General features: G+C 37.2%; 1 protein-coding gene across 2 annotated transcripts in view; it reads left to right on the top strand.

The window, feature by feature from the left end:
* Window positions 1–14,021, top strand: part of FAM151B (family with sequence similarity 151 member B) — a 34,141-nt gene extending 20,120 nt beyond the window's left edge. For both annotated transcript variants that reach the window (XM_032335862.1, XM_032335861.1), the window contains exons 4-6: window positions 3,603–3,820; window positions 7,433–7,568; window positions 13,493–14,021. In XM_032335862.1, coding sequence (XP_032191753.1) covers window positions 3,603–3,820; window positions 7,433–7,568; window positions 13,493–13,652 — 514 coding nt within the window. In that variant the 3' untranslated portion in view covers window positions 13,653–14,021. The remainder of the gene's footprint in view (window positions 1–3,602; window positions 3,821–7,432; window positions 7,569–13,492) is intronic.
* Window positions 14,022–26,037: the final 12,016 nt, after the last annotated feature.

The following is a 26,037-nucleotide window of genomic DNA, read 5'->3' as shown; positions in this document are numbered from 1 at the left end:
TTATTTAAGTAGTAACTAAGGGGAGACCTGATAGCTCAGTTGGTTAAGTGTCTGCCTTTTAAATGGATGCATTCCTGGAAACCTATAAACTTCCAAGATGGAAACAGGAAGAAATTGACAACCTGAATAGATAAATATCTAGTAATGAGATTGAAGCAGTGATCAAAAACCTCCCCCAAAACAAGAGCCCAGGACCTGACGGATCCCCTGTGGAATACTACCAAACATTCAAAGAAGAAATAATACCTATTCTCCTGAAGCTGTTTCAAAAAATAGAAACAGAAGGAAAACTTCCAGAGTCTTTCTATGAAGCCAGCATTACCCTGATCCCCAAACCAGGCAAAGACCCCATCAGAAAGGAGAATTTCAGACCAATATCCCTGATGAATATGGATGCCAAGGTTCTCAAAAAGATCCTAGCTAATAGGATCCAACATTACATTCCACCATGACCAGGTGGGATTTATCCCTGGGATGCAAGGATGGTTCAACATTTGCAAATCAGTAAATGTGATAGAACAAATCAATAAGAGAAGAGTGAAGAACCACATGGTCCTCTCAGTTGATGCAGAAAAAGCATTTGACAAAGTATAGCATCCATTCCTGATTAAAATTTCAAAGTATAGGGATCGAGGACCATTTCTCAACTTCATAAAATCTATTTATGAAAAACCCACAGCAAATATCATTCTCAATGGGGAAAAGCTGACAGCCTTCCCTGTGAGATCAGGAACACGACAAGGATGCCCACCCTTGCCACTGTTGTTCAACATTGTACTAAGAGTCCTAGCAATAGCAGTGAGAAAACAAAAAGAAATAAAAGGTATTCAAATTGACAAGAAGTCAAACTCTCTGTCTCTGAGATGACATAATACTTTATATGGAAAACCCATAGAACTCCACCCCCAAACTACTAGAACTCATACAGCAATTCAGTAATGTGGCAGCATAAAAAAATCAATGCTCAGAAATCAGTTGCTTTCTTATACACTAAAAATGAAAACATAGAAAGGGAAATTAGAGAATAGATTGCATTTACTATAGCACCAAGAACCATAAGATACCTTGGAATAAACCTAACCAAAGAGGTAAAGGATCTGTATTGAGGAACTGCAGAACACTCATGAAAGAAATCGAAGAAGACACAAAAAGATGGAAAAGTATTCCATGCTCATGGATCAGAAGAATAAACATTGTTAAAATGTCTATACTGCCAAGAGCAATCTATACTTTCAGTGCCATCCTGATCAAAATTTCACTGGCATTTTTCAAAGTGCTGGAATAAACAATCCTAAATTTTGTATGGAACTAAAAGGACCCCGAATTGCTAAGGAAATGTTGAAAAAGAAAAATGAAACTGGGGACATCATGTTGCCTGATTTCGAGCTTTACTACAAAGCTGTGATCACCATGACAGCATGGTGCTGGCACAAAAACAGACACATAAACCAGTGGAACAGAATAGAGAGTCCAGATATGGACCTGCAACTCTGTGGTCAAATAATCTTCAACAAAGCAGGAGAAAATATCCAGTGGGAAAAAAAGACAGTCTATTCAATAAATGGTGCTGGGAAAATTGGACAGCTATGTATAGAAGAATGAAACTCGACTATTCTCTTACACCATACACAAAGATAAACTCAAATGGATAAAAGACCTTAATGTGAAGCAGGAATCTTTCAAAATCCTAGAGAAGAACATAGGCAGTAACCTCTTCATCATAGGCCACAGCAACTTCTTTCAAGACATGTCTCCAAAAGCAAAGGAAACAAAAGTAAAAATAAACTTCTGGATTTCATCAAGATAAAAAGCTTCTGCACAGCAAAGGAAAGAGTCAACAAAACAAAGAGGCAACCCACAGAATGGGAGAAGATACTCACAAATGACACTACAGACAAGATAATAGATCTTGGATATCTATAAAGAACTCCTCAAACTCAACACTCAAAAAACAGATAATCATATAAAAAAATTGGGAAGACATGAACAGACACTTCTCCAAAGAAGACATACAAATGGCCAACAGACACATGAAAAAATGTTCATCCTCATTAGCTATCAGGGAGATTCAAATCAGAACCACATTGAGACACAATCTTACACCAGTTAGAATGGCCAAAATTAACAAGACAGGAAACAACAAGTGTTGGAGAGTATGTGGAGAAAGGGGAACCCTCTTACACTGTTGGTGGGAATGCAAGTTGGTGCAGCCACTTTGGAAAACAGTGTGGAGATTCCTTAAGAAATTAAAAATAGAGCTACCCTATGACCCTGCAATTGCACTACTGGATATTTACCCCCAAGATACAGATGTCTTGAAAAGAACAGCCATATGTACCCCAATGTTCATAGCAGCAGTGGCCACAATAGCCAAAATGTGGAAAGAGCCAAGATGCCCTTCAATAGACAAATGGATAAAGAAGATATGGGCCATATATACAATGGAATATTACACCTCCATCAGAAAGGATAAATACCCAGCTTTTGTATCAACATCGATGGGACTGGAGGAGATTATGCTGAGTGAAATAAGCCAAGAAGAGAAATTATCATATGGTTTCACTTACTTGTGGAGCATAAGGAATATCATGGAGGACATTAGGAGAAGGAAAGGAAAAGTGAATTGGGGGAAATCGGAGGGGGAGATGAAACATGAGAGACTGTGGACTCTGAGAAGCAAACTGAGTGTTTTGGAAGGGAGAGGGTGGGGGATGGGTGAGCCTGGTGGTGGGTATTAAGGAGGGCACATATTGCATGGAGCACTGGGTGTGGTGCATAAACAATAAATCTTGGAACACTGAAAAAATAAAATGAGGAAAAAAAATTGTCTGCCTTCCGCTCAGGTCATGATCCCAGGGCCCCTGCCCTGCTCAGTAGAGAGTCTGCTTATCCCTCTCCCTCTGCCTGCCACTCCCCTTGCTTGTGCTCTCTCCCTCTCCCTGCCCAGTGAATAAATAAAATCTTTTAAAAAATAAATATAGTAACTAAAATATGGTTGTCTCTAGATTCCAGAAAAGATGTTTATGAAGTGAAAATGAAATTTATAAAAATTTTAAGAGGATGTTATAATTTTATACTTTGCAATCAGTTTTAGAAACATGTTTATGCATCCAAACTTAAAAGATTACATGAAAGAATTGAGGTTCTTTTCTCTGAGGTCATGAGCCCGTAGAGAGACAGTGCCTAGGTATACTGTAGATATTTTCATAAATGTGAATTTAGGTTATGAGTATATCTAATTTTTAAGTCTTATGTATACATTCTCTGAAGACTGAGTATTTATGTCTTTTCTTAAATTATTTTATACTGAGTGTTCCTAATACAGTTTTGAAACTTCAGTCTTTCTACAAATAGTGGCTTTCTTCATGTGTTTTTAGAACCCTTAAGGTATCCTCATGAATAATAAGTATAAGTCAACAATTTGAGATATGGCATATGTTAACTTCTCCTCTGGTGTTAATGTGATCTTTGATTTTATTTAGTTCAGGCATTATCGTATTACAATTTTGTTAGGAAGTTGAAAACATTGAAACCACTATTCTAAAAGAACTTTCTACTTTTACTTTAGGAATGTATCTCATTGACAACAACTATGTTTTTAGTCTGGCAGCTGTGGAACCATCCATGATGCTCCTGGAAAATGTGAAGAGGCATCTGAAACGTCCTGTGTGGATTAATGCTGATATTCTTCCTGGTCCAAATGGAAATAGCAGGGTAGTAGATGCAAAACCTTTTATAGACACGGTGACATCCTTCTTTCCAGATGTGACATTTTCTCTGGGTTGGACAACAGGATGGCATCCTGAGAAAGTCAATGAAGGTAATAATTTTAAAAATGTATTTCTTATCGGTCAAATTAAAATCTGCTCAAAATACAAAAATAACACGTTTAAATACAAAATCAAACTCTTATTCCAAAATCTAAGAGCCTAATGGAGATAAAGCTCTGGCCCTAAGGCATCTGTATGCCTCTACTTCTTTTCTTTCAGATAGACTGCATTTGTTGGTGACATTGTATCACCAAGCTTGGATGGGAAATTTGCATAGTCTAGATTAACCAAAGTTGCCTCTACAAAATTTAAGCGAATCCTGAATTGGTCTCTTTGAACTTGCAAATCACTCTATACTCTTTTTTCTTTTGTTTTCTTTTCTTTTTTACCTTGGAGCAAACTTCCTACATCAGATGAACGATAAAGAACTACTCCAGTATGTGAGGCCAGAAGGAGGGGGAGTGTTGTTGAAGAGCCCAGCTTCTACTCCATGGACATTCAAAAGGGCTCCACAGTGTTTGCTGGTTTCATCTATTTGTCTGGACAGGGGAGTGGGAGGCCATGAGACTCTCCTCTAGGCTGGATCCCTTCTTCCCTTTTATCTCTTCACTTCAGGATGGACCTGAATCTCAGCTTTTTTCCCCCCAGTTGAAACTGATTATGCTGTTTGGGTTCATCTTTCTATTTTTTCATACATCCTTAGGCAGTGATTTACAGGTAAACAGCTCGAAAGCCATCAGATGCTCTGGCGCTCCTGTCCACATGGTAAAAATAAATGAAGAAGGTATTTAGAGCCTATGGAGATGTTAGTCTTTACCCTGTGTTCAGGGAATTCACCTTTTATTTATTTTCAGTTACTGGTTTTTTTTAAGCTTTTATATATTCATTTGACACAGAGAGAAAGAGCATAAGCAATGGGGAGAGCCAGAGGGAGAAGCAGGATCCCCACTGAGCAGAGGGCTCACGTGGGGCTGGATTCCAGGACCCTGGGATCATGACTGAGCTGAAGGCAAAGGCCCAACCAACTGAGCTACTCCTGCAATTATTGTATTTAGATGTTAACTTTTTAGTCCAACATAAGATCAGAGTAACTGATCTGGTTACTGCTAGAGGCACTCCTGCGATTATTGTATTTAGATGTTAACTTTTTAGTCCAACATAAGATCAGAGTAACTGATCTAGTTACTGCTATCTGTCACTGCTATCTAGTGAGTAGTGACATTTAGGTTCTAACCCTCTGGACCAACAATTGATGTGATTGAGACAAAAAATAATATGCTTATCATAATTCTAATTTTTTAAGCATTTTAATTTTAATTAGCTTCATTAAAGAATATTGCTTGTAATTTAAAGTGTTCAAAGAAGGTAAATGAGAAATAGTTTATTAACTTCCTTACTGATTCTAAACTTCTTTTGTCACTGTTTAGTATAATTCTGGCTTAACCTTAGGTTTTAACTAATTAGACTATATCTGGATTTTGAAGTCATTTTGGTGTTGAATGTGTCCAGTCTGCTTGTCTCCCATAGGCCTCTTGTCATTACCAACATATGCTTTATACTTCCTTACTTTTTTATTTCTTATAAATAAATATTTATTTATTTTAGAGAGAGAGCAAAAGAGAGGGAGTGCTTTCGAGTGAGGGGTGGGGCAGAGGAAGAGGGAGAGAGAGAATCCCAAGCAGACTGCACAGTGAGCTGGAGCCAGATCTCATAACCCCGAGATTGTGACCCAAGCAGAAATCAAGAGTCAGATGCCCAACCGACTGAACTACCCAGGCACCCCATGTTTCACAGATTTAGAAAAGAGCTTATAAATTTATAGTCATGCAAATGTAGCTTCTGTTAGCAATCCCTTTTACTAATTACAAAGATTTTCAGATTTTTAAGGAAAGCAGAACATTGCCCTTCTTTTATGAGGAATTTAGCTGCAAAACTAACATATTCACATAAACTTTCTGTAAAACATTCCTTTATTTACCAGTACTTTTTATAGGCTGTTTTTGATAGAGGCTGTTATTTATTTATTTATTCTGTCAGGGAGCGACAGAGGGACAGGGAGATAGGAGTCTCAAGCAGACTCCACACTGAGTGTAGAGCCCAACATGGGGCTCAGTCCTACAACCCTGAGATCACCACCTGAGCAGAAACCAAGAATTGGGCATTTTAGCCCCTGCATTGTGCAGATGCTCCATAGAGGCTATTATTTTGAATTTTTTTTTTTTTTTTTTTTTTTTTTTTTTTTTTAGAGACAGAGAGAGAAGGCGGGGAGAGAGGCAGAAGGAAAGGGAGAGAAAGAATCCTAAGCAGGCTCTACACCCAGTGAAGAGCCTGACAAGGGACTCAGTCTCACAGCCCTGAGATCATGACCTGAGCTGAAGTCTAGAGTTGGTTGCTCAACTGAATGAGCTACCCAGGTGCACCCCAAAATACCAATTTTTTTCCCAAAGCTTTTATAAATAAGCAAGTGTGTTTTCCACAATCTCTTAACATGATTTAAAACCCATATATAAAAGTCATTTTGGGAATGCCTGGTGGCCTATTCAGTTAAGCATCCAACTCTTGATTTTGGCTCAGGTCATCATCTCAGTGACATGGGGTTGAGCCTCGTATCAGGCTCCACGCTAAAAGCATGGTCTGCTTGGGATTCTCTCTCTCTCTCCCTCTAACCCTCCCCCTCTTGCATATATGCTTGCTCCCTAAATAAAATTATTTTTAAAAAATGAAAGTCATTTTCTACTATTTCTACTTTAGGTAAAATGTATAAGTAGTTTGGACTAGCCAAAAAATAATCATGAAGATAATTGTTTCTTAAACGTCTACTTCCTAGCAGGCATCTTTCTGTTGGAAAAAAATACTTAAGTTACAAACACAATGGAAAATCTAAGTTTATTTATGTACCTTTTAAAAAAGATTATATTTATTTATTTGAGAGAGAGAGACAGAGCAAGCATGAGCAGGGGGAGGGGCAGAGAGACAAGCAGACTCCCCACTGAGTACAAATGCTGACATGCTCAATTCCAGGACCCTGAGATCAGGACCTCAGCTGAAGGCAGATGCCTAGACAAATGAGCCACCCAGACACCCCCAGAAAATATAAGTTTATAGAGAATATTAGTGAGGGAGATAAGGTCGCCAGGGTGGCTCAGTCGGTTGGGTCTCTGCCTTTAGCTCAGATCATGATCCCAGTGTCCTGGGATCGAGCCCTTCATCCAACTCCCTGCTCAGCAGGGAGTCAGTTTCCCTCTCCTGCTGCTCTTGTGCTCTCACTCACTCTCTCCCTTTCAAAGAAATAAGATCTTTAAAAAGAAAATGAGGCAGATATACCTAAGGTAAGAGCCTTAGAATCTTTAAGATAAATATAGTATAAAAGTTTGAGTTTTTTGTCCTTGAGAGATTAGTAAAACCTTTTTAATATTTTAATGTTTTATTAAATTTTCTCTTAAGTCACTTGTGGCATGATTTTAGACTTGATTTTTTGTCTCTATTTTCCATTCAAAATATTTTCATGTAATAAGTGGTAATTTAATTCACTCTGAATCCAAATAGAGCTTTTTATAAAATACCTATGAATTACCTACTCATATGTAATTTAATTTAGTTTTTTATTTAACTGACTTTTAGGATTCCAGTTATAAAAATTGAATTTCTTTCTTTCATTTCAGGTTACAGTTGGACAATGGTAAAAGAAATGGAGTATATATGTAAGGAGCTAAATCAGCCTGTAACATTTCCTGTCAGAGCAGCTTTAGTCAGGCAGTCTTGTTCTCAGTTACTTTGGCTGTTAAAGAAATCAAACAGGTATGTGTAAGTTTAACAAAATAGCATATGCGTGTGAGATGTGTGAGAAAGAGACAGAGGATGAAAACTGATTATGGAAAGACAGTGCGTGGGGATGCCAGGGTGGCTCAGTAGGTTAAGCGTCTTCCTTTGGCTCACATCGTGTTCCCAGAGTTGTGGAATCGAGCCCCACATTAGGCTTCCCTGCTTCTCCCTCTGCCTCTGCTCCTTCCCCAACTCATGCATGCACACTCTCTCTTAAAAATAAATGAATAAAATCATAAAAAAAGACAGTGTGTGTGAGAAAAAGATGGAGACAGAGAATGAACACTGATTGTGTAAGTGAACAGATCCCCTCACTTGAAAGAAGCTCCTGATTAATCTTCACTTACATAACATCATGTCTTTCACCTCCATTCCTCACAAAAGTTCTGAACACAGTAGGTGCCCAGTAAATGTCCTTTTTCTATTATGTTATACACTCTCAAAAAGTTTTAAGTCAATAAAATAGTTTCTCTTTGAATTCTCTTAATTTCAGAAGTTCTTTCCATATAAAAATTTTATTATTTTAATATATAATAAAAATTAGTTGGTCCACCTATTAAATATCAAAAGAGATTATAAATGTACAGATATTGAAACAATTTTGATACTGTCTTTTTAATATACTAGTCAGTAGAACAAAGAAAATCCAGAAATAAACCCAAATCTATCATGGAAATTAGTTTAGGGAAAGCTAGCATTTCAAATCATTGGTGCAAAAGTTCAGTATGGTATGTGAGAATAGGCCAACTGTGCAGAAAAAAACAAAACAAAACTGGCACCTTTCATTCATCTTTCTTCCAAAATGAATTCCAGGTGAATTAAAGACTTGAAAATCAAGCATTAAATACAAAAAGAAAAAATGTATTTTCTGTAGTTTCAGAGTAGAGAAGACCTTTCTTAGTAAGGCACAAAATTTAGAAGCTTTTGTCGCTGCAAAGTTACCAGAGAAAGAAGTCTAATATTAAAAAAAAAATTTTTTTTTTACTTGAGCTCAAATTAAGATAGCTACCTCAGAAATGCAGGGAAAAAAGTGTTCCAGAGAATGAATGGGTTTATAGGGTTTTATACTATTTTAATCTTCTAAAATAAATAAAATAATAAATTTAATGATATATTTATAATAAAAATTTATATTTTATAATAATATAATAAATTTATATTTTATGTATGATATAATACTGCTACTATACTATAATATAATAAATAATACCCATTATGTAGGTAAGTTTTGTTAAGAGCAATCTCTGTTAATAGCTCTCTTCCTGGTACAAGTTGGCTGTTGAGGAGGAGGTAAAGAGATTTTCCTGTATCTGCTGGGGTTTTGTTTGTTTTTTAACTCAAAACAGTGTGCCATCTTGGGGTGGCCTGCTCTTGGCTCCCATATTTCTATGTCTTTATTTTCTTATTTTCTTTATTTGAGCTTTCCATCTTGTTTCTTGATTAAACTAGATGCACAATAAACTAGAGAAGGCAATATCCTAAGGAAAGCAAGAGCATCAAGATAGGAGTCTTCTGGGTCCTTGACATGTGGAGGCACAAAATCAGCCCTGAATTATTTGTGCTTTCCCAGCTATGTGAGAAAGAGAGCTAGGCTTATTTAAGCTATTTTTAATTTAGGTTTCTATTATAACAGCCGAACTATATTCTCATACAATATATGAGCTCTTACAAATACCTATATATGAAGCCCTTAAGAAAATCTACAAAGTGGGGCGCCTGGGTGGCTCAGTGGGTTAAGCCTCTGCCTTCGGCTCAGGTCATGATCCCAGGGTCCTGGGATCGAGCCCCGCATAGGGCTCTCTGCTCAGCAGGAAGCCTGCTTCCTCCTCTCTCTCTCTCTGCCTGCCTCTCTGCCTACTTGTGATCTCTCTCTCTCTATGTCAAAAAAAAAGAAAATCTACAAAGTAAAATAAGATGTTTTCTGATTACAATACAGTAAACCCCGAAACTATAATAAACCCAAAATAAAAATTAATTCTACTACCTAGATGCCTAAAAAATTTCTCTCAAAACAACTTTTGAGGAAAAACTTACAATTGAGTGATACTTACAAATTGACAATAATGAAAACCTACACAAAAGAAACAATGGGACACTGCTAAAGCAATGGTCAGAGAAAAAAGAAAAGTCTTAAATACTTGCGTTAATAAATATAAAAATGAAAGTAAAGCATCCAACTCAATAAATTATGAAGCTATATAAAACATAATTTTAAAAGATAAAAGAAATTAGTGAATCATTAATCAAAAACTTGAATAAATCTAAGAGCTGGTTTCTAAAAAGAAATAAGTCCATTATCTAGGTTTTATTTTTTAAAGATTTATTTATTTATTTATTTGACAGAGAAAGATCACAAGTAGACAGAGAGAGAGAGAGAGGAGGAGGAGGAAACAGGCTCCCTGCTGAGCAGAGAGCCTGATGCGGAACTCGATCCCAGGACCCTGAGATCATGACCCAAGCCAAAGGCAGAAGCCCAACCCACTGAGCCACCCAAGCGCCCCCCCTTTTTAAAATTTCAGTGTTTTTTAAATTTATCTGACAGAAAGAGCGAGAGCACAAGCAAGGAGAGCGGCAGAGGGAGGGAGAAGCAGGCTCCTCGCTGAGCAGGGAGCCGATGCAGGGCTTGATTCCAGGGTCTTGATATCATGACCTGAGCCGAAGGCAGACACTTAACTGACTGAGCCACCCAGGCACCCCTCTAAGTAAAATCTTTTATCTGTTGCTTAAATTTTAAATTTTGAGTTACTACAGGAATAGTCTGATACCCACAACTATGGCTTTTCCGTATTCACTCTTTCCTTATCTTCATAGCTTCTTGGGACCAAACCTAATTGAAGAAAGCTTCCACTTGTAGCTCAGGGATGCCATTCCCACTGTTGCAAAATGTTTAGGTGGAATGTGCCTCTCATCTAGCAATGTCTTTGGTAGGCTTTCTCTATCATCTACAGACATGGGCAGATTCTCTTCACCTCTTTACATACAGTTGATTAAGTATTTGCCTTCCGCTTCAGTCAGATCTTGGATCCTGGGATCAGTCCCTGAATCAGGCTTCCTGATCAGCTGAGAGTCTACTTCTCCCTCTTCCCCTTCCCCACTTGGTGCACATGTGCTTGCTCTCTCTGTCTCTCTCCATCTCCCAAATAGATGAAGTCTTTAAAAAAAAAAAGGATAAAAAAAAAAAGGAAGCAATACCAAAAAAAATATTATGCATCATATGATTCCATTTATATAAAATTAGGTAACAGGCAAAAATTAAACTGTACTAGTTAGGGATGGCTATATAGGTAGTAAATAAAAGTAAGAATATGACTACCACAAAGGACAAGGTTGTGAGCAGTCCAGGGTAGAGGAAATGTTGTGATTACAGAGTGACATATGGGTACTTCCCAGTGTACTGGAGGTTCTCTACTTCTTGTATGATTCCATTTATATAAAATTAGGTAACAGGCAAAAATTAAACTGTACTAGTTAGGGATGGCTATATAGGTAGTAAATAAAAGTAAGAATATGACTACCACAAAGGACAAGGTTGTGAGCAGTCCAGGGTAGAGGAAATGTTGTGATTACAGAGTGACATATGGGTACTTCCCAGTGTACTGGAGGTTCTCTACTTCTTGATTTGTGTTTTGGTTAACTAGAGTTCATTTTATAATAATTCATTGAAATGCATCTTTATGTATTATGTATTTTTCCTATATAATTTCATTTAAAAAAGGGCTTAAAAATGAAACCCGAGAATTGATTTGAATAAATACAATTTAGGTACCCTGAGGTAATTTTTTTTCCTATTTCACTTTAAATATAATAGAGAGAGGGTTAAAAGAGGCAGAGTAAGACTGGAGAGCTCCTTTTTTTAGCCTGAATTCATATCTGTTTATCGTAAGGTTAGTCACAATTGTGTTCAAATAAAATAATAAAGATGCCATTTTAGCAAAAAAAAAAAAAAACACAGGGTTTTTTTTAGTATTTTTGTTTTATTGAGAAATAAATGAAATTACATCACTGTATAAGTCTTTTTCTAAGATTTATTTATTTATTTGAGAGAAAGAGTGACCCGGCGGGGAGGGATAGAGGGAGAGGGAGAAAGAGTCCTAAGAAGACTCTGTGCTGAGCATGGAGCCCAACTTGAGGCTTGATTCCATGATCAAATAAAACATTAAAAAGAAAAAAAAGAGTGGTGAGAGTAGGCACTCTAGTCTTGTTCCTGATCTTAGAGGAAGAGCTTTTATCCTATCATTATGAAGTATGTTGTTAGCTGTAGACTTGTCATAAATGGCCTTTATTGTTGAGATATGTTCCTTCTGAGCCTAATTTATTGAATTTTTTCATGAGTGGATGTTGAATTTTGTCAAATGCTTTTTCTGCACCTACTAATATGATCATATGATTCTATTCTTTCATTCTATTAAATGTGATGTATAACATTGATTTGTTTGTGTTGAACTATCTTTGCATCACAGGGATAAATCGCACTTGATCATGGTGAATGATTCTTTTATTGTGCTGCACACTTTGGTTTGGTAGTATTTAATTGAGAATTTTTTCATCTATATTCATCAGGGATATTGACTTAACAGTTTTATTTACTAATAGTGTCCTTCTCTGGATTCGGTATCAAGATAATGCTGGTCTTGTAAAATAAATTTGGGATTGTTTCTTGCTCTTCAGTTATTTGGAAGAGTTGGAGAAGAATAGGTGTTAATTCTTTACGTTTGGAAATATTCACCAAAAGCCATCTGGTTCTGGGCTTTTCTTCATTGGGAGATTTTTTAATTGTTGATTCAATTTGTTTACTAGTAGTTAATCTATCCAGATTTTTAAATTCTTTCTGATTCAGTCTTGGTAAGTCGTAAAAATATAGATCTTAAAGAAATTCTTATTTGTGTTTGTGTCTGTGTGTGTCCTCACCTGTAGCTTAAAATTTGCTACTGTGCAGCAAACCAAATGCTGCTGTGGAATAAAATTCCACATAAAATTCAAAGTGCATCTCTAGAATGGTATCACAATCCTTAAGGACAGGAATATGCCAACATAGCAAGAACACATACCGTGGTTAGACTTTCTTAGTAGTAGTTGAAGAAGGACTTTGGAGATTTTTTTCCTGCATTCTGAAATGTTTGTGGGGAAAATAAGTGCGGAACTACTTAGCAGCTTTGCATTTTCTTAGACTCTGATGCAATAGTTTTGTAATAGAAGTAATGTCTACTGGAAGAAATGAAAATATATAATTTAAATAACTTTAAAATCCTGAGTATATTCTTAACATCCATGACAAATCTGCATATATTATTATTGTTTTCTTTAACGCCCAGAAATGGATCTAAATTTATTCTGTTTGGCATCCTTAGTGACATCCCTTGGCAGTCTTATATCTCATACAAACACCCCCAGAAGGGAGAGTGGGGCCACATATAAGTGAATATGAATGTTGGTAATGTCAGTGATATTTGTATCTCTTCATAGTCCCTTGCAGTCATGCCTTTGACTCTACCCAGACTACTGAAAAAAAAAAAACCCAAATTAGAGCTGTAGGTTTTGTGTAGGGAACAAATTCCTTATTCAGCATTATAATCTCTTCAGTTTTTTTGTCCAAAATTTGGACCATTTTCAGGGTTACCAGTCTGGGTTTCCAAAGCCATTTCACAATCCTATAATTCAGATATAGCAGTTACCTAATTTAGATGATGGCAATGTGAATTTTTTTCTCTCTAGTTCTTTTGATGTTTATGAAGGAATGAAACAGGAACTATATGTTCCAGCACTGCTAATTAATTTTTTTGTCTGTGTGAATTTGGGTTAAAGATAAATGAGAGTAACTATTTTTAGGCTTATTGGAATTCCTCATCACTGTTTCTTATCTTTTACTTTTCACTATAAAATTCTGTTTTATTTTAACACAGGTACAGCCTGACTATTTGGACTGGAAAAAATGATAACTATTCCATTGAAGATTTGCTTTGCATTAGAGACCATTTTGACAAAAAACAAGTTTTCTATGATATCTTGGAACCACAAAACCATGAATTTAAACAAGCCATTGGAGTCAAAGTTAATCTCTAAGAAGATTCTTCTAAATTATTTCATGTTTTTGTTTCATAACCCTCTGCTTTGGTCTGAATTAATTACCATATAAATTGTGATGATCATATGCTCTAATTCATCTAATCAAAAAACACTTAGTGCTTATTTTATTAGGCTTATATCCTTATGATACTGTATGTATTTAAAAGATTTGGAAAGAAAAGATTTCAGTGGGCCTGGTCTAATAATAATTTAGGACAATTATGTTTTAAACCCCTTTATAAAATGTAATTTTGATATATTGAAGGTAATTGAAAGAATTTACATGTCATAACCTATAATCATATTCCATGCGATACAGGTATAAATCACATTTTGGTTGGCCTTGCATTACAGAGATTCCACTAATTTATGGTACCTTCTTTCTTTTTTCCTGAAAAACTGGTTATTTCCAAGACTAAGGAAGAGTAAGAGGGCTTTAAAAATGTTCTAATTTTCACAGAGGTGAGCAGCTTTGTCGTAACAGAATAAAATCCATTTACTGAAAACAATATAGATTAAATTAGATGGATCTAGAATTTCCATATTGTTGAGAGCATGCTGACAACTATATGTGTTTTTTTATATTCTTTGTTTCAATTGTAGTATTTTATCTGTAGTAAGTACAATACTACTGAAGAGCAGAATTTTAATCCTAGTAACATAACATTTGATTTTCAAGTTTATCACCAGGACCACCTTAGTTCAGGCCCTTGTTTTACTGCGAGAATTTTAAAAAGTTCTTCATGACTTCATTGTTCACATTCTACTCAGAAATATGCTGAGTATTTCTGCTGAAGAAAACTTTTGTAAGCACCTCTTGCCAGATCAGAAAGCTCCAAGGGTCTCTTAAATGTCACTTTATTAAGTTTAACTCTTTCAAGATCTTTCATAATGTAGCCCACTCTAAACATTACTTCAGTGACCTTCAGCATGGTCATCATTTCAAAAATGCCTGCAACAACAATGGCCTCCATATCTTACTTTAACAGTTAATTTTAACTATTTGATATTATTCACTAATTATGTCATACATGTTAGTTTTATCTGCTCAGCTAGGTTATATAAAGTCCTTCATGGTAAGTGAATGTTCTTAACTGTCCTTTATAGTGTGTGCCATAATCTTAAGCAAGGTACTCAGAAAAACATGTTACTTCTTTCATTATTGAAAAGAAACTTACCAATGAATGTCCTAAGATACATAATTTGTCTTTGTTTATCAACTTTTTCTCCCAGAGAATAGTAGTGTATAGAGAAAAGAGCTTGTGTTTGAATTCAGATAATCCTCCCTTACAATCCCACTTCTTAACCTTCCTAGCTATAGATTTTGGGAAATATTTAACCCCACTGAGTCTTGGTTTCCTTACCTAAAAAATGGAGGGAAAATGAGGATTCTTTTGAAGAGTTGTTACGAAGATTGAGATTCACGGAATAGAGGCATCTAGCTCAATGCTTAATACACAGAAGGTACTCAACAAAGTCAGTTCCCTTCTTCTAGACCTGTCATGTGATCATGTCCATTGTAGATAGAGAAGTAAGGGGTATAACATGAAACACTGTAGACATATATTTAAAGAAGACAATTATATTTCCACTTAAAATTTTAGCTCCACTAAATGCAGTGCTATTTATCAAATAACACCTAAAACTTCACTTTCTATGGTTGTTTGCCAAAAGGAAAAATGCAATTTTATAATTATAAAATTTTAACAATAGCAACAAAGAATAACTCTTAAAATTATAGTAAAAATTAATGTTTACTTTATGAATTTTCTAAAATTACCACTCTTTATATTATAGAGTTGAATTTATGAATGAACTGCCTTTTAATGAAGTTTTAAATAAAACTAATTTGTCCAGAAGATTACTTTTGCTACCTGATTGTCTGGCCCTTGATAATACACACACACATATATATTTGTGTGTATATATATATATATATACACACACACACACACACACACATATATATATATTTTAGAGGCAGGTAGAGGTGCAGAAGGAGAGGAAGAGAGAGAGACTTTTTTTTTAAGATTTTATTTATTTATTTGACAGAGAGAGATCACAAGTAGGAAGAGAAGCAGGCAGAGAGAGAGGAGGAAGCAGGCTCCCTGCTGAGCAGAGTGCCTGCCAGGGTCGATATCAAGACCCTGGGATCATAACCTGAGCTGAAGGCAGAGGCTTTAACCCACTGAGCCACCCAGGCACCCCAAGAGAGAGACTTTTAAGCAGGCTGTATGCCTAGTGTGGAGCCAGACACAGGGCTCAATCTCATGACCGTGAAATCACAAACTGAGATGAAATCAAGAGTCAAATGCTTAACCAACAGAGTCATCCAGGGAACACATGACCCTTGATAATATTTTTTAAAATACTAATCTTTAGGAAAAATGCTTTTATATTAAGAAGTTTATCAGCTGATTATTACTTAGGTTAAGATTTAAAGGTGTATTTTAAATCATTCTTGGGTCAGGGCGCCTGGGTGGCTCAGTGGGTTAAGGCCTCTGCCTTTGGCTCGGGTCATGATTCCAGGATCCTGGGATCGAGCCCCACATTGGGCTCTCTGCTCTGTGGGGAGCCTGCTTCCCCCTCCCCTCTCTGTCTGCCTCTCTGCCTACTTGTGATCTCTGTCTGTCAAATGAATAAATAAAAACTTAAAAAAAAATAAGTCATTCTTGGGAACAAAAATATATAAGGGAATTGTAAAATGTATTCTAATGAAAAATAAATTTTTAATGGATAATCACATGGAAAAAAATAACTGATCTTTACTTCACACCATATGCAAATGATAATTGGAGTTGGATCTTGGGCCCAAATGTGAAAGATAAAACTAAAGCATTTAGAAGAGGGATGCCTGGGTGGCTCGGTCATTAAACATCTGCCTTTAGCTCAGCAGGAAGCCTGCTTCTCCCTCTTCCACTCCCCCTGCTTGTGTTTCCTCTTGCTCTGTGTCTCTCTCTGTCAAATAAATGAATAAAATCTTAAAAAAAAAAAAAACCAACATTAAAGCATTTAGAAGAAAATACAGGAGAATATTTTCATGACTTGAAAGTAGGCAATAATTTCTTTTTAAAATTTCAGCTTTATAGGAGTATAATTGACATATGAAAGTGTAAGGTGTTTCCAATTTTTCCCTATTTCCATACCCAAGGCAATGATTTAAAAAAAAAAAATTGGGGGGGTGCGCTGTGGGAAGAAGCGCAGAGGAGAGGGAAAGAGAGAATCTTAAGCAGGCTCCACATCTGGTGTGGAGCTCAATCCAGGACTCTGGATCTCACAACCCTGAAATCATGACATGAGCCAAAATCAAGAGTCTGATGCTTAACTAACTGAGCCACCCAGGTGCCCTGGCAATGATTTCCTATAACACAACACTAATCATAAAAGAAAAAAATTGATTAATGGGTTTTATCAAAATTCAACTCCTCTCATCAAAAGACACCATTAACACATATTTGACAAAGGGTTCATACTCAGAATCTGTGGAGAACTCCTATAAATTGATTTTTGAAAAGAAGCTAAATAACCCAGACAAAAATAGGCAAAAGAACAGATACTTCATAACTTGGTTAATAAATAATAATGATATAAAGGTCTTAATATGTAAGAATGCAATACAATAGTATATAAACACTGAGAATCTACATTTAGTAATATGAAAAGGTGTTATATTTCAGGCAGCAAAACAAATATCTGGTATCATACTATTTATGTAAAATTATATGTCTTTATGTGCATTTGTATACATAGAAAAATATTTGGGAAGAAGTTCCCAGACACAAAATAAGTATAACCTATTTTTCCCCTCCAGGTTCTCAAGTCTAATGTATTGGTGTTGAGAACTCATAGCATCCAAGGGCTATTTTCCACGCTTGGCAGAGTAATCCTGGTCCTAGAAGAGACTTTGGTACGAGATCCAATTTTTCAAAAAATCAGCTTTATAAAGTACAGTAGTTTATGGCCCTATAAAATTGATGTAACTATATTTAGTCAGATATGTACTCATCTATCGAGGGGGGAAATTGCTAAAAATTATTCAGAACAGGTTGTTTATTTGCTTGTTTGTTGGAGTTAGGGTCTTAGATTTTTTTCCTTCTAATTATAAAAAATAATTTCCTAGTAAATATATAAAAAATGCCCTATCTTTGTCCTTGAAATTTAAGATATGAGCTTGCCTAGTAGGAGCCTACATTCTGCTAATAATCATAAATTCATGAATCAAGGCAAGGAAAATAGTTGAATGATAGAAGGATGAAGACAGTAGTACTAAAGAACTGTTTTTATCTAGAATATGGGAGTATAATGAATGAGTGAAACCATAAAGTTCTGATAACCACTTGGAAGAAGGGGGCAGGATCGAGGAGTTCTTGGGACTTTAGCAGTAGGAGCTCAGGGTCTTTGTTCTAGTGTCTAGTGTTCCCCATTGGTGTCATTCTTTTACTCATGACTGTGACTGCTCCTCTCTCTTCTTTGTACCTACCATCCAGGGACTGTCATTTGTCTAGTCATTTGTGTCTTCAGGGCTCACTGGGGCGTACTGCAGGAGGGAAGGGGACAGGCACTTAATGGATGTCTGATGTGCCGAGGCTGATAATTCAGATAATTCAGAAATGATTTCTACCAGAAGGATCTTACAGTATAGGTGGGGGAGAGAGACCCATAAACAGTAAGTTGGATATTTGCCATAACCCCCGTGATGGAGCTATACACCAGGTTGCAGTGACAGCATTTTGCTCAGATTAAGAGAAAACATGTAAGTTGTGTCTTGAATGATGAGTAAGATTCACTGGGTAGACCAAGAGGAGGAAGGGCCTTTCAGACAGATACATAGGAGCAAAGGAACTCTAATTGGGAAAGAGACTGATCGGTTTAAAAAGTATATGGAGCACCATGCTGAGGCTGGGCATTTATGCAGAGACCAGTTTGCTTCTTTTCTTGTAGGTCATAGGAATCATTGCACCATTTTAAGTAGGGGAGCCTTATTATCAGTATGAGTTAGAAATGTGTTTACAATGCATGAGAAGGAGATTTGGAATTCTAGAAGTGAAAGATGAAACCCTGAGGTAAGGTGATAGCAAAAGGGAATGGAAATGCTCAAGAGGCAGAGGAAAGAGGTTATGAAGGAAGAATTTGTAAGACTTTTTAAACCAGTAGAGTGGAGAGTATGGGAGAGAGGCAGGAGTCTACAATATGTGTTTTTCACTTGGGTAACAAAGGGTCAGGTGCTGTTACTAACCCAAACAGAATAGAAAGAGGCCAAGTGAAGCTATATTTCTCAGTGATTTGTTGATATTGCTCCTTTATACCAACTTGGAAAGAAAACTCAAAATCCCATCTGCCTGCCCCTTAACTCACTTACCTCTTACTCTAACTTTAGGAAGGATGCTCTTCTTTATTTAATTCGACCAGTTTCTTAAAGACCCTCTCCCCCAAGTAATTGCTACTTTACTATGTATTTTTTTAAGGATTTTATTTTTTTATTTGACAGACAGAGATCACAAGCAGGCAGAGAGGCAGGCAGAGAGAGAGAGAGGGAGGAAGGAGAAAGCAGGCTCCCCGCCGAACAGAGAGCAGAGAGCCCAATGCGGGGCTTGATCCCAGGACCCTGAGATCATGACCCGAGCTGAAGGCAGAGGCTTTAACCCACTGAGCCACCCAGGAGCTTTTACTATGTATTTTAATTATTCCATAATTTTAAATAAGCTATTTTTGTAGTCCCACCACCAGTGAAGAGAGAAAACAGTCAGGACTTGAAAGGGGCTCACTTGGCCTCCTACCCTCTAGGGAGGTTCTTGTTTCTGTGTTTCTGACCAGTAAGGGGACCAGTCTGACTAAATCTGGTGGCTGAGCACTTCTGGGTTTGCTTGCTACTACAGAATGTTCATGAACGCGGGTCATTACCTCTTTCTTCTTTATCTTTTCCTTGGGATGAAAGAATGTAATATGAGTTCAGAAAATTTAACTGAAATATTGACTGTGAGAATCTGTTGCTACTTTGTGAATTCAAGAGCTAAACAAAAACTCTGGATTAAAGTAGAAAGGCATGACCTTTTCACAGAGCCTGTTGAGCTCAGCGCCTAAACCAGGGTTACTTTGAGGAGTCTTTTCTAACTTCCCCAGGCAGCCCTGTGGGCTTTCTCCTGGGGCACCTCCTCTGCTAGGGTATAATTATTCTACAGGCTTGTGTTTTGTTCTCATCTGTGTTGTTTTAGAGGAAGAAACTATTCATTTTAATATGATGTCTGGTCAGAATAGCCCCTTAACAAATGGGATGGATGGATGGATGGATTGATGGATGGGTGGATAGATGGTAGACACAAAACCTCAGTAATTATTGTGACCAGCTGTTCTTACCATATGGCTGACAAACCCCTCAGTCCCCCTGAGATGCTTTTAGGAGATTCATGAGGTCAGAACCATTTGTGAAATTGTTATTATTCACAAATAATAACATTTGCCTGTTTCATGTAGAAATTTACACTGATATTAGAAAAACAATGGTAGGTTATATTGTTGATGCCTTAGTATAAATCAAGTTCATGGCATCAACTGATAATCATATTCTTCACTGCCACCACTCACATTAAAAAGGAAAAAAAAAACTTAGAAGTGTCATCACTGATTCAGCAAAAATTATTAATTTTTGATGCTGAGTCAAGATTAACATCCCTGAGTTAAGATCTTGGGGCACCCTCTTACACTGTTAGTGGGAATGCAAGCTCGTACAGCCACTCTGGAAATCAGTATGGAGGTTCCTCTAGACATTAAAAATAGAAATACCCTATGACCCAGTAATTGCACTATGAGGGATTTACCCCAAAGATACAGATGTAGTGAAAAGAAAGGGCATATGCACCCCAATGTTTATAGCAGCAATGACCACCTATAGCCAAACTGTTGAAGGAGCTGAGATGCCCTTCAACAGATGAACAGATAAAGATGTGGCTCATATATACAGTGGAATATTACTCAGCCATCAGAAAGGATGAATACCCACTATTTGCATCGACATAGATGGAGCTGGAGGGGATTATGCTAAGTGAAATAAATCAAGCAGATAAAGACAATTATCATATGGTTTCATTCATATGTGGGATATAAGGAATAGCACAGAGAACCATAGGCTAGAGAGGGAAAAGTGAATGGGAAGAAATCAGACAGGGAGACAAACCATGAGAGACTCTGGACTCTGGGAACCAAATTGAGGGTTTCAGAAGGGAATGGGTTGCAGGGGGGAGGGGAAACCAGTTGCTGGATATTAAGGAGAGTACATGTGGTGATGAGCACTGGGTGTTATGCACAACTAGTGAATGATTGAACACTACATCAAAAATTAATGATGGCTGGGGGCGCCTGGGTCGCTCAGTGGGTTAAAGCCTCTACCTTCAGCTCAGGTCACAATCCCAGAGTCCAGGGGTCAAGCCCTGCATCAGGCTCTCTGCTTAGCAGGGAGCCTAATTCCCCCACCCCCACTCTGCCTGCCTTTCTGCCTAATTGTGATCTTGGTCTGTCAAATGAATAAATAAAACCTTTAAAAAAAAAAAAAGCTAAAAATGGCTGGCTGGCTAATTGAACATAATAATAATAAAAAAATTAATTTAAAAAAGATCTTGGGACACCTGTCTGGCTCAGTTGGTAGAGCATGTGACTCTTGGTCTTAGGGGTTATAAATTTGAGCCCCACATTGAGTGTAGAGATTACTTAAAAATAAACTCTTAAGGGGGTATCTGGGTGGCTCAGGTGGTTAAGCAGCTGCCTTTGGCTCAGTTCATGATCCCGTGGTCCTGGGATCAAGTCCTATGTCAGGCTCCCTGTGGGGAGTCTGCTTGTCCTTCTCTCTCTGCCCCTTCCCCTGTTCATGCTCTCATTCACTCTCTCTCTTTCAAATAAATAAATAAAATCCTAAAAAAAATTTTTTTTGAATCTTAAAACAAGATTAACATCTTGACTCTTTAATAGTCAAGGTGATGAATTGGAAGGTAAATACAAAACAGTTCCGCTGCATACTGAAATTCAATGGTAGTCCTAAAGAAAAGCACTTGATGCAAGCAGAACTAGTCATTTTTTTTTTCATGGAAAAAATACTTATTTGAAAGAATTGACAGACTAGTTATTTCATCTTGGGTATTTGGCAAATATTTTCTCAAAAATGAACAAATGAGTTTGCCTTTTCAAGGAAAACAACTGACAGTATCTGTTGCCAATGACAGAACCTAAACTTTTATAATAAAAAATTAGAATTTGAATAAATTTGAATCAATCATTGTGATTGATTCCCATTGCTTAAGGACTTTTATCTGCTATCAGTGCTAATATTAATAAAATGTGCCAACATTTGGAAGAGCTACATAACTCAAAGAGTCTTTATTTTCCAAATAACTAATACATGATATTACAAAACAGTGCATGGGTAAGGAATCCTTCCAATTACAGGACAAAAAAGTGAAATTTAGTGTAATAGAATATGGAAATTCATTGATATTGTTTCAGATTCCACATTACAGCTAACCTTTGAAGAAATTACCACTTACTCAAGTTTGAGTATGGTATCAAAAAGACTATCCATAATTATCTGAAAAGCCTATTAAGTTATTTCTTCCTTTTCCATTTATGTATCTGTGTGAAACCATATTTTCTTTATATGCTTCAATTAAAACAACATATTACAACAGACTGAATGCAGAAACAGGAGAATCCAGCTGTTTCCTATTAAGCCAAACATTAAAGAGATTTGCAGAAACATAAACCAATACCACTTTTTTCACTAAATATATTTTGGATGATATAGTTACTTTTCATAAAATATTTATGCTAATATGTATTAGGTTTGTGAAGTTTTCCAGATTTAAATTTTTTTTCAAAGATTTTTTAAAAAATTTATTTGACAGAGACACAGAGAGAGAGGGAACACAAGCAAGAGGAGTGGAAGGGGAAGGAGCAGGCTTCCTACAGAGTAGGGACCCAGATGTGGAGCTTGATCCCAGGACCCTGGGATCATGACCTGAGCCAAAGGCAGATGCTTAATGACTAAACCACCCAGGCGCCCCTCTGGGTTTGAATTTTTTTTAAACATGTATTTATTTGAGAGAGAGAACACACTAGGGGGAGGCAGAGGGAGAGAATCTCAGGCAGACTCCACACTGAGCACAGAGCCCATATATGGGGTTCGATCCTGGGACCCTGAGATCATGACCTGAGCTGAAACCAAGAGTTGGACACTTAACCTACTGAGACACCCAAGCACCTCTTTCCAGGTTTAATTTTTAATGTAGAAAACACTGAGATATGTAACCTGGATTTTTTTTTAAGCCCTTAGGCACCTCAGTTTTTAAGAATGTAAAGGTCCTGAGGCTGTAAGGTTTGAAAACCAAGATCTCCAGATGTTTTAAGTATTCAGAACAGATGGATAAAAAGCTAATACCACTTCTGCTTTAATCATCCTAAAATCAAGGCATTAAAAAATAATAATAAAATAAAGCCATTGTTTCTTTAACTATAAAGTGTGTCATTTACATATATTTAATGTATTTGAAATTTAAATACATTTGTGTCTAAATATATTTAATTCTTGAAAAGTAGTTTTGTTGGTTTTTAAATTGAACAAAATACATATGGATGGTTTTTAAAAATTCAAACAGTACAAAGATACATTTTAAATTCTTTTTGAGTTAAAAGGGATGTATAAGGGACATCTGAGTGGCTCAGTAAGTTAAGTGTCTGCCTTCAGCTCAGGTCATGATCCCAGGGTCCTGGGATGGAGCCCTGCATCAGGCTTTCTGCTTTGAGGGAAGCCTGCTTCTCCCTCTCCCTCTGCCTGCTGCTCCCCCTACTTCGACTCTCTCTCCTCTCAAATATATAAATAAAAAATCTTTTAAAAAGGGGTCCTTTGGAAATTTGTAGGGGAAAGAATATAACCATTGTTTTACCAATTTATCAAATAATCTTTTCAGTTTCTGTTTTCCCAAATTCCTTATCCACACATTTATGGTAATGAAAAGAAGCAATAAAATTTCAGAGGGTATATTCTATACATATATACATTATACCCAGTAATACCAGGCACCTTTCTAAAATGCCTCAATGACAATGATGTTATACTGATGAAAAACTGTCTCCCGGGGCACCAGATGGCTCAGTCAGCTAAGCAGTTTCCTTGCTGAGCAGGGAGCCGGATGTGGGGTTCAGTCCCAGGACCCAGAGAACATGACCTGACTTGAAGGCAGTTGCTTAACCGACTAAGACACCCAGGCACCCAGTAACTGATTTTCTTTCTTTCTTTTTTTTTTTTTTTAAGATTTTATTTATTTATTTGACAGAGATCACAGGTAGGCAGAGAGGCAGTCAGAGAGAGAGGAAGGGAAGCAAGGTCCCCACTAAGCAGAGAGGCCGAAGTGGGGCTCGATCCCAGAACCCTGGGATCATGACCTGAGCCGAAGGCAGAGGCTTTAACCCGCTGAGCCACCGAGGCGCCCCAGTAACTGATTTTCAAAACCTAAATGTAGCTTACTCATGATCATTACACTTTGACCCAGTATTCCAGCTAATTGAAAGTCTTATAAATTGTTTTGGTTGCTATTTGTTGTGTTAGCTACTCCTGCCAGATTTTCCTTTCCTGACCTTCCCTTTAAGACTTGTAGACATTTGGAGTGCCTGGGTGGCTCAGTAGTTAAGTGTCTGCCTTCGGCTCAGATCATGATCCCAGGATCCTGGGATCAAGCCCCACATCGGGCTCCCCACTTGGCAGGAAGCCTGCTTCTCCCTCTCCCACTTCGGTGCTTGTATCCCCTCTCTCATTGTCTCTCTCTCTCTCTGTCAAATAAATAAATAAATAAAATCTTAAAAACAACAACAACAACAAAAAAAACCTTGTAGACATTCAGGGGGGCCTGGCAGGCTTAGTCAGGGGTAGTGTGTTCAAGCTCCATACTGGGTGTAGAAATTACTTACATACATACATACACCTTTAAAAAAAGAATTATAGACATTCAAAGAACGTACACAAGAAGTTAGGATGTCACCTTGGAAAGACCAATGGAAAGCTCCACTAAATCTAGTGGATTTATCATGGTCCATGTTCTGACCCTCTTGGCGACTTGGAAATCACTTAAAAATGTGACTTAGATCTAAGGAATATTGGCATTAAACAAGGCTATATAAACTCAAACATTATTTTATTAAGGATTATGACTTCCAAGAAGACTGTGCCTTCTTGTTTGAAAATGTAGGTTGTTTTATTATTCACATATGTTGAGGCCAACAGGAGACAGTTACATTGAAAATACCATTTGTTACTCACAGTTGTCAAGAGGAGGCAGGGATACCACTTCACACAGGGCCAGTGTGGGGAAGCACCAGGGTCTGCCTGGAGACAGAGTGTGAGGGAAAACTGGGCCAAGACCCTTTATTATAGTTTCTGTAGGAAGGAATGGGTGAGGCAAGGTAATCAGGTTTAGGATTGGCTAGTTTGAATAATTTCAGTGGTTTCTGGGGTGTGGGAGCTGTCACTGGTTTTTTGGTACCTGACCCTGCAGTGACTAGGATGGGGGGTAGTGGCCCTGAGAAGGCCTGTGAGAACCTGATAAAGGAGTTGGTTGGTTGGACTATGGACTCTGAGTTGGCTGGATTGCACATGAAGGATGCATTCTGGGGCAAGTTGTTTTCTATCCCTAGGAATTAGCTAACCCTGGGAGGGGCGGTCCCTCTAGTGTTAGCAAGGCCCCAAAATATCAAAGCATCAGCACATACCAAAACAAAACAAAACAACCCAACAACAACAACAACAACAAACCTAGAAAACAAAACCACCACCAACAACAAAAATCCATGATTAATACAGTTGTCATCACCCTGACAGTTCATTCCTTCCTTTAAACAAGCTATATGGAAATCAAGTTATTAGAAGGCTACATAGTATTTAATCAGAATAAGTGTAGTTAATCATTTGAGATTTTAAAAGGTCCAGGTACCGGATAACTGATGGATACATCTCTACCAAAGAATATGCCAGGCAGGTGTTCATCACCTTCCCTGGCACTGCTTGGATGGGACACTGTCAGCAATTGTCTCTGTAACTAGGACTGCCCTATGTCCTTCCTAGGAGGACACAGTGAATCAGTATTAGCTGTACTCTGTGGAAATCCTAGCCACAAGTAACTAGGAATTGTACCTGTAAAACTAATGAATGAAGGTTCATCACATCTTTAAATTAAAGTTAAATCATACTTTTATGTTATGTTAAAATATAACACATATCTATATATCTGACTCCTGTTACAAACATCTGTGACTTATCTACCATTGGAATCCCAGTGATATATTTCACTTAATGGAGTGAAAAGTCCCATAGGATGGTTTTACAACCTAACTCAAGGAACCTTAGCCC

The sequence above is a fragment of the Mustela erminea genome, chromosome 3, assembly GCF_009829155.1.
Source record: "Mustela erminea isolate mMusErm1 chromosome 3, mMusErm1.Pri, whole genome shotgun sequence".
Classification (NCBI taxonomy): Eukaryota; Metazoa; Chordata; class Mammalia; order Carnivora; family Mustelidae; genus Mustela; species Mustela erminea.
Note: the sequence above shows the minus strand (reverse complement) of the source record. Positions and strands in the feature narration are given on the sequence as shown.